General features: G+C 38.1%; 1 protein-coding gene across 1 annotated transcript; it reads left to right on the forward strand.

The window, feature by feature from the left end:
- The first annotated feature begins 311 nt into the window (after nucleotides 1–311).
- arf2a (ADP-ribosylation factor 2a) lies at nucleotides 312–9910 on the forward strand. The gene is made up of 5 exons (XM_040118525.1): nucleotides 312–438; nucleotides 5379–5533; nucleotides 5680–5790; nucleotides 5934–6058; nucleotides 7698–9910. Exons 2-5 carry the CDS (start codon nucleotides 5389–5391, stop codon nucleotides 7857–7859), a joined length of 543 nt encoding a protein of 180 aa, XP_039974459.1. The 5' UTR covers nucleotides 312–438; nucleotides 5379–5388; the 3' UTR covers nucleotides 7860–9910.
- The last annotated feature ends 341 nt before the right edge of the window (nucleotides 9911–10251 follow it).

Below are 10251 nucleotides of genomic sequence, written 5' to 3' on the forward strand. Positions count from 1 at the left end.
GAAAATGTCACCCAGTGCAACAGTGTGACTCAGAGTATGTTTGTTTTTTTTTTAGTTTTTGGACAGCAATGGAGGCCCATGACACAGAGGAATAAAATGTGGCTTTACAGGCGATACATTAATTGTTGGTTTTGCTCTTGACAGTAACAAAAATATTTAAAAAAATATATATCACCAGCCTCATAAATAGCGTAGTGCCTTGTAATTCCGCTCTGCACTCCATACCGTTCAATGGCGGTAACGTACCATTTCGATGTCTGAGACCGCCTGAAAAAAAAACGAAAAAAAAAAGAAAAAAAAAAACCAGGAAGAAGACGACGAGGCGGATGATGATGACGACGAATTAGAAGAAGAAGAAGAAGACGACGACGACGCCGGAAAACGCCATTTTGTTGTTGAACAGGAGCAGCGGCGAAGGCTCGAGAAGCGTCAGTAAAGGTACAAACATTAAAAGCATTTACCAAACCAGGTGCCATAGATATAATTTTCGTTTAAATAAGGGTAGAGACCACGAGCCTGTTAATGTCTTCATGGTTACAGGTGGCTCTAAGTCGTTGGAGCTTGAAGTAAAGTTCGTTAGCTGTTTCCTTAGCAGTTTAACTTTAGCACGGCGTAAGAAGTTTTAAACATTTTGGTCGCTAAATACAAATCCCTCTTAAACAACAACCAGTAGATTTTTCACTCATTGTAATCTTTCTACGTATGGAGTTACTTCTATGCCTTTTTATAATCTAATGTCGGTGACGGGTCTTAAAACAAAGCTAGGCTAGCTTTCCAGCTGCATGCTAACCGAAGATTACCCATTAATATCACTTAAAACAGCATTTACGGCAGTGACGTGTTGTTAGAATTGAAATTCAAGCGATGATTAACACCTAGGACTGGGTTTTATGGGCGTTAGAGTCAACTACCCGAGCCTAGCGTAACCATAACTGAAGGCTGTGCAAAATTCAAGATGTCTTTTATAATTGAATTTACTTTACACACATAATACGTGTACATAGACTCGTGCATGTGTATACAGACGTCTGTCCGAATGTGGACAGATGCTGTACCTGTCCGTATCTGCTCTAATAGCTCGTTATTTTTAACTTTTACATGGAACACCAACTATATTTTTACAAAATGATCTTGTCGGTTTTAAGTCATCCGTCGGATTAAAATGTTATTCTAATACACATTCTCTAGTACTATCCAAAAGCCTCTTGTATCCTGTTGAGTTAACAGAAACCTGTCATTCCTGTTTACTTAAAGGAGCGTCCACTTAACCGGACTTCCTCGTTTGTCTGAGAAACTGGATGCTAAGCCTAATCCTAGATAGTTTGTAGAGTTAACTATGTTTTCATTGGGTCAAATCAGAACAGAAATGAATTCTAACACAGATTCAGGTAAAAAAATAAATAAAACGCAGCAAGATTTTCTTACATACCTGGTTTGCTTCTAGAGATACAGGTTGTGATTGTTTTAATCAACAGTAAATCTATTATTTCTTTACTGTGATTAAGCAGCTAACCACTGTATTCACAAAATGTCATAATATTGAAAAATACCCATCACATATTCCCAGAGTTCAAGGTGAAGTCTTCAAATTGGTTGTTTTGTCCAATCAACAGTCCAAAATCCGAAGATGTTGTGTGTATGATTACAGAAAAGCAGGAAAAACTCACAATAAAGGGCTGAAGCCATCATTTGTTTGGTATTTTTGCCTGATAAATGACTCAAATGATTAATCAGATATCTACGAAATAATCGACTAATCATTTCAGGACTATATTCTTGTCCTCGGCGCTACACATCAGACCCGAGTTGTTTTCATGTGGGTTGACTGAAAAATTTTATTCCATTTATTGGTTAATTCAGATTTTCACTTCTGCTTATAGGTGTTGTGTTACTTGTCTTGTATCAAGGCTTCACTGATCTGTTGTCTTTTTCGGTTTTCTTCTATCAGTGACCTTTTGCGTACCTTTCACTGAGCTACAGATCATTGTCAGCCCCCTCACTGGTTTGTTCATGGTGCTCCTTGCTTGATCATAGCATTTTGTGTTTTGCTAATAGATGAGCCGGTGTTGTGTGGCCACTGTGTTTGATAGTTTGTGTCAGCTGATACTTAATCGGACTGAGGTTTATAGTCATCAAGAAAACCCTGTGATCCATGTTTGTCTTTTCCCAATTTGAATTCATTTAGCAGATCATAATATTGATATTTGGTTTGAATATTATATTGTGATTTAATTAATCATTTCCCACCCACAGATGTTAACTTTTGTTTGGGAATATTTTGGATTTCTAAAAATGTAAACCACTTGGATCCACAGGTCAGGTTTCATGCTTAATTTGTTGGACCAAAAACGACCAGTATTGTTTCCAAGCTCCTCTTGCCTTCAGCACAATCTTAGAATATTAGAGTCGGTGGGAGCTTTTATTTGCTAATAAAACAAAATTCCTTTACAGCGTCATTGATTATTGTGTTATTCTGAACATGAGCTACTATTGTCTATTTATCTGCTGGAGCTGTGTTTCGTTAAAACAGTGCAGAGATACATCACAGAAGCTTTAAACTGAAGATGAAGTTATAGGGAAACCTCTTAAATTTGATCAATGGACTTAGTGTGCAAGCTAACCTGTTTAGGTTGAGTCACGTTGGGTAATTGCCTAACGTTGGTCATATTACTATAGTATTTTAACGACTATCTTCACTCAGGTTTGCAAACATTGTACTCTTTAAGGAGTAGGAACTAAATTAGTGCATCTTGTTTTTTTTTTATGGTACATAATTGACTTTGTTCTCTTCAAAACTCTTGAATCGATTCAGATTATGAGGCTCATGACTACAATTTAATTCATCTTGCTGCTGCTTCTTACAGTTAAAATTATAAAATCAAAACAGTCTCTGTTCATGTCTAGTTATTTAATGGAAACATTATTTTGCCACTGGTGGATTTGTGCCAGCTTTACTATCAGCCTCAGCTGCTGGTCACAAGCACATACTATAGATGTTAAGTTATTTTAAAACACTCCATAATGGATTTCAAACTAGAAGTTAGTATTAGCACACTTCAGCAGCTTTGTAGCCAGTTTAAAGCTGCTTTTCTTGTTTTATCACTGATGACTAAAAAACATGGTTGCCTTCACTTACAGTAGACTAGAAACAGTTGCGCAATGAATGGATTAGTTGACTGACAGCAAATTAAATGCAACAATTTTGATAAACTGTTTAAATCAGTGGTTCCCAGCTTGTGGGTTGGTACCCCAACAAGGGGTTGCGGATAAAACTGAGGGATTACGAGATGATTAACAGGATAGGAAAGCAGAAAAAAATATATACTTCTGCCACACACAGTTATGAAAATTTTTTAAAGTCTTTCCTGTAAGATTTGCTAGATATTTTACATTGCCCGACCTCCAAAAATTATTTATATAAAATGAAGAAAACTCAACTTTTTGGTTGAACTAATCACATCTGGTACCTAAATGCTACTGATGACAGGGGGTCGTAAAAGGACATTGCTTAATTTTAAGGGGTCCCAAGCCAAAAAGGGAGGGAACCACTGGTTTAAAAAACTTTTGTATTGTTTTCTTTAAGCACAAACCAGTTGCATATTATCAAGTATAAGTATTTGCTTCTTAACTCATATCTTTGGGTTTTGGATCTTGGGTTGAACAAAACAAACAGTATATAAATGTGAAATTGGGTTTGGGAAAATTGTAACATTGATTTTCTTTATTTTTCAGACATTTTATAAGCCCATGAATTTAATCTATTAATAGAGAAAGTAATAAGAAGATTATTCGACAATGAAACTAATTGTTAGTTGTAGCTCTACAGCAGACAATGTGATTTGATGTCGATATTTCTTATGTAAAATGAGAATTTCTAACTGCCTAAAACATAAATAATGAGCAGCAGGTCTTGGTGTCAGTCCACCTTTCTTTTTTAGCTTGGACATTTTGCATTGTCCGCCAACAATCGTACAGAAATCTGTAGTAGAAGAGGCAGTGATATCAGTTTCTTTACTGACAATAGATGCAGTTGTCTGGAATCCAGCACTGCCAGAGGACATGCTGTTTTCTTTGTTATGGATTCTTGTTGTTTCTGAGCTCAAAGACTGTATTTTTTCTTACTGGTGCTTATCTCTAGTGCGCTCGCCACCGTTACAGATAATACATACAGAGGTGAGCGGAACAAGCTGAGGCACGTTGTCTCTAGTTGTTACCAGTCATTGTAGAAAAACCTTAAAAACACCGGAGAAAATAAACATGTGGGTAGGCTGAGGAAAACACAACAGAAATATATTCAGCACTTGATCATTGAATTACTTCTGGACTTAATTGATTGTTTATTTCTGCTGTAATTTTCCTGGACAAAACAATACGCGTAATTACGTCACATTGGGTATCAAGAAATCTTGATGGCCATTTTTCCCTGTTGTCTGGTGGTTTATAGCTCATACAATTAAGGGGGTTCATGGCCTCCTGTCTGTGATGATGGTGTCTATCATAAATGGGAACTTTGCTTAAAGATATTGACATTTGAATGACTGCTCTTCTATGTTATTGATAACATCTGGACAAAGAGGTAGAGCGTGAGCACATAAGAAAAGAGAAACTGAATTGAAATTTAAGATGAACAAACTAAAGAACCTAATATAGGTTGTTAATTTTTTAATCTTTTATTAGGTTGTTTAACTTAATGCTGTTTTGTAGTATTCCAGTTAAGTTTATGAAATTAGAACTGCAGGCTGGAGTTTGCTTATGTCATATGACAGGAGTCTTCACATGAAAAGGGTCAAATGCAGGTTGCACGTGTTCACAGTAGTGCTCCATACCTGCTGACCTGTGACAGAGGGGTATAATTGTCCAAATAGGTCGTAAAAACTTTGCAAAATGCAGTCAAAAATTAAGCTAAGTGAAATCACTTAGCACTGCCAAAGTGGCTAATTTACTTTGATGTAAAGACAGTCATCTCTGCCAGCAGATTAATAAGGATTATGGTTTAACTTGTTTACCTCAGCACTTACATCACTAGCTTGTTACCATCTGTTAGTGGCCTTTTCATTCACTTTGTTTTGCTTGTGACGAGCATTCACAGCAGTGTGCTCAGAGGGCAAATTTTTGGGGGGATTTGTGTTTTTCATAAGAAGGGCTAAGAGGAACTTGAGAAATAGCAGAAGAGCATTTTCTACAGTCATTAAAATGCACATACGCATTTGTATTCGGTTTTGAAGGGCTTTATACGAGGTGGTGTTTAGTGCTGTCTGTGGCAACATTGCCAGCTGTCCCTAGCAGACAGACAACGACATCAGCTTCTAAAACCCTTTGATAATCCCTCTGTCATTGTTTGCAGTGTGGTACCACATTTATCCGTTGTCCTTCTGCAGGTGAGCAAGGATGGGGAATTTGGGTAGCCTGTTTAGAGGATTGTTTGGCAAGAAAGAGATGAGGATCCTGATGGTAGGACTGGATGCTGCTGGAAAGACCACCATCTTGTACAAGCTCAAACTGGGAGAAATTGTTACCACAATCCCTACCATCGGTGAGTCCTCTCCTGCATCCTCATGAGCCTAACCCTTTCAGTGACCGATAACTTGGTACTGGTGAGAAGACCATGCAGTGTGAAAACTCAGACATCTTTAATTCTGTTAATTCATCTTCTCTCTGTTTGTCCTCCTTCATCCTCAGGTTTTAATGTTGAAACGGTAGAATTCAAAAACATCAGTTTTACAGTGTGGGATGTCGGTGGTCAGGACAAGATCAGGCCACTCTGGAGGCATTACTTCCAAAACACACAAGGTAAGAGTCTTCCTGATGTTTCCACATCTCTCAAAGGGTTACGGTTGCACCAGCATTAGCCCATTGTCGGTTGAATCCTCCATTACGCACATAGACCGGTATCCACTTCCTTGATACAAACTTCGCCTCTTTTCCATTTTCAGGCCTTATCTTTGTAGTGGACAGTAATGACAGGGAACGAGTAGGTGAGGCGAAGGAGGAGCTGATGCGAATGCTGGCCGAGGACGAGCTGAGGGATGCCGTGCTGCTTGTGTTTGCCAACAAACAGGTGAATTTGTGTCAATACCTTTTTTTTCAAAACAAACATCATTAGTGGGAGAACTTGCAACCCATCAACTGATCATTGTCAACCAGTGAATTTACTGAACAGGGGTTTGGCCCACTACCATTTGATGAGTATGATCAAAGAAAAAAACCCATATATGAACCCTTTTGGTAGAAACAAATCATTAGTATGATAAGTAGTAGATGAGAACATGCAGAGTATTGAGAATTATTACAATCTGTTGGTTGAGTTATTGCAATTTAATTTTCACAATAAATAATTAAATATCTATATGATGAGATAAACAACAGAATAAAAAAAGAACAAACTTTAAAACTCAATTAAAACTTTTCTGACTGTTAAGGCAGATACAAACAGAAAACGTGTCTTAACAATCATCTAATTATTTTTTTTTTTTTTTCACTTGAACTCTGAAATTTATGAACTAAACTTGCATCTTAAGGATATATTGTATTTATGTGGGTTGTAACACTAAGATAATTTAAAATTGGAAGTTTTTAAATTGGAAACGAAAAGTAAATTAAATCTGCTTAATTGTGCATACGACATCACTCACAGTCTAACCGTATTTACTCATAATAATTACTTGTATTAAAAACTAGGGAAGAGTGATAGTGGAAACACAGTGGCGCACAGTGTACATTAAAATAACACCAGCAGACTTGATTCCATGAATCTAGTGTCCCAGTACCATTACCAACACATCCACCTCATGTAACTGCAGTCACACATGTTCAGTACTCAGCCAGTCACGTGGATGCTGATCACGATTTCAACTCGCAAGAACCAAATCAGCTGGATGAGAATGAACAGGAGCATTTTAGCCTGACAACAATATGGTGGCCCGGGTTAGTTGAACCACATTTGAGTAGCAGGGCCCAGGTGTGAGTGTGATCAGCTCTCGTCCGATTTAATGAAGGTTGGGGGGGGGGGATCACATCGGTAGGGATGTACTGATATTAGCATTACTTAGCTGATACAGATACTGATACAGAAACCGGGTTATAATTGGCCAGTACTAAGTAATGAACCAAGTCCAGTGCTCCTTCCTCAGTGTGAACTCTCACTGGGCAACAGTGAGTGATGTTAGTCTGGACCTAGACCCTTTAAACTAATGATTATTTTCATTATCGATTAGTTTGCTGATTAATTAATCATTTGGTCTAAAACATGTATATTAAAAAATTATTGTTTTCCCTGACCATCTCTCCAAAAACCCAGAGATACTCAGGTTACTATCATAGAAGAGTAAGAAAACCAGAAAATATTCACATTTGAGAAGCTTAATTGCTGCAGTTGTAGCTGGAATTGCATATCACTTCTTAACTTTGCGTGGAGACACTCATTCACAAACTTGACAGGCTTGTGCAGATTTCAATTATATCATTGTTATGAGTCATCCCTGCTGGAGGTTTCATAAAGTTGCATTATTACAATTTTAAAACTGTGATTAAAAAAACTGATACCGATCCAGTGTATTGAATCAGTCATCTGCTTATGATATTTATTAAGCTATTGGTGACAGCAAGTGGCCTTTAAAAAGATCGTGCAAACCTTAACAGGGAATGTTAGTTGTTTGTTATTTTCCTCGTTTATTTACTGTTGTGTTTTCTGCTTTCAGGACCTGCCCAATGCCATGAATGCAGCTGAGATCACAGACAAGCTCACCCTGCACTCCCTGCGCCACCGTAACTGGTATATCCAGGCCACATGCGCCACTAGTGGAGATGGTCTCTATGAGGGTCTGGACTGGCTTTCAAGCCAGCTGAAAAACGCAAAATGATCCATCACTAACCCTCCTGTCTGTCATCTCTGTCTGCAGTGTAATGGGAGACTGCACTGGCCCTGGTCTCACTCACTCACTCTTTTCCTCTCTTTCCTCTGAAGAGTTGGACTTTGGCCAGTGCTCCCCTGCATCTGTGTACTGTATGGGTGTGTTTGGATGAGTATTTTTGGATGAATGAATGTGTATTCCTATGTGTGAGCCGAGTGGGAGCAGCCCTGCTGTGCCTTGAACACAGTTGACTCTCAAACACCTCCTCCCTCCAGTGTCAGCACTTCCAAAGGTACTGGTTTCCACAAAGCAAAGGACGACACAGGGCGAGTTCTGTGTGTCACCTGTCAAGAACATTTGTTTAAAAAAAACAACAACAACAAACAAACAAAAACAATGATAGATGTGTAGTCGCCCGGCAATGACACACAATATACCACAGTGTAACCTGTCATGTTTGATAAATTAAAATGCCTGACATCCAAGATCAGTTCACTTTATTTTGAAAATAAATCGTTGCAGATTTAAGTTTTAACTGTTGCAGCAAACACTGGATGCTTGTTGATTCCCTCTTACAGTTTAATTTTTCAGAATTTATGATTGAATTCTTAAATCCATATCCTGTAGGTCCTCTTAACAGTCAGGATGCAGTCGTATTCAGCATCTGTACAACATTTGTTGAACCATTTTAGGATTTTAAATCCACTTTAGTCCTGTCTACCTGACCCTGATATTTCTTTTCAATAGGCCGCGTGTTCTACGCACAGAGGTTTTAAAAAGATCTGTAATAGCGGCGTTTAGAAAAGGCAATAAATGTTTTCAGGATGTGTTTACATGTGTGGAGGTGTGTTGAGTGTAGCTACAGCTTCATCTGTGTGGGTTCCAGCTACATCCACTCCATTCGAATGACGAGGCTTTTTTTTTTCTTTTCTTTTTTTGAGTTGCTCCCACTCTGGCTTTTTATTTACTGATAGTCTTATTTTCTCTTGTATGTAGTCCTTTTTGTTAGGGTGTGTTCTATATTTTATTTTAGTTTCTTTGTTGTTTTTTTTTCTCCTTTTTTTTTTAATGTCACTGTTGATGCACGCATGACCTGGTTTACTTTAGCATGAGCGGACGCGCCAGGTGTGCAGCCTTTTGAGTAAAATGTTCTCGGGACCAATTGGTTGGATTCAGGAATGGCTTATTGTACTTGGACTCAGTTTTGGATTGGTTTGCAGAATGTGAGGTCACCTCCGCCTGCAAACCAATCCAAAACTTCACAAAATTGTCAGCGCTTTGATAAGACGGTACAGTTGAATTGGAAGTGCTTGCTCCAGCCCGCTGTATGATTCAGCACTGTAAATGCCTCCTCAACGCTTCAGGCTTTATGATGTTTTCCCGCGCATGTACCCAGGGTGCTTCCCCCGGTGTTATTTACATCATGTCCCTCTGATGCCGCTTGCACAACACAGGGCCTGTGCGAGGACAGCAGTTTATCCATCAGCTTTTGCAGTGAACCCATAGACGATAGCCCTTCCCATTGCTCAATACCAGCAGACAGTTAAAATTTGCAAGTGAGAATGTTACACCAGTTCAGCCAGTGATAGAATAGTTTCCCACACATCCGTTGATCCCCACTGCTTCTGCAATTGATAAGAAAACAATCTTGAACAATGCACACCCCTTACTGAGTGAAGATGACTTTAAGGTCATAACATCACACTGACCTCTAAAGGGAAATTAATTTTCCCTTTTTTGTATTTCTACAACTGGATATTTAGATGGTTTCTTGGAAATTTTGAGTAACTGAATTACTAATCTTTTGGGCTTTCTTTGTCCTTACGTTATGCTATTTCCTAAACATCCTCAGAGTTCACAGATGCGTTACATAATCTGGTATGCAGCAAGAAATACAAATGTATATAATAATCTGTAAGAAAATGTATTTTAACATGACATCATCCACCTACCCGTATTCAGATGTTGAAGCTTTAATTTTCAAGACCGTTTCTGTACAAATGACAAGGTATGTGCATATGTATTTCTTTAGTACCTTTTATGCTTTTTTTTTTTTTTTTTTTTTTAACTCATCTTATAACATCTGATAAATGCACTATAATAAAAGAGATCTCTATTGTACACCTGCCTCGCTGGCCTCCTCATTGGATTAATTGAAAAATAAATTTAAAGGTGTTTGTATGAAAAATGCATCCATCACAGTGATGAATATAATCATTTAAATGCCTCTAGTTCAGTCAGCAAAATTCACATAGAAACTGAACTTTCAAAATAAAGAACATGACAGTGATGGTTCACAGTCACAGTCTGCAGTCATACCACAGTTCGGATTATCACAGCACTGATTGACTGAAAATTAAACTATTCACCCTTAGTCGTTATGGTTTTTTTTGTTTGTTTT

Source organism: Xiphias gladius, chromosome 3 (genome assembly GCF_016859285.1).
Source record: "Xiphias gladius isolate SHS-SW01 ecotype Sanya breed wild chromosome 3, ASM1685928v1, whole genome shotgun sequence".
Lineage (NCBI taxonomy): Eukaryota > Metazoa > Chordata > Actinopteri > Istiophoriformes > Xiphiidae > Xiphias > Xiphias gladius.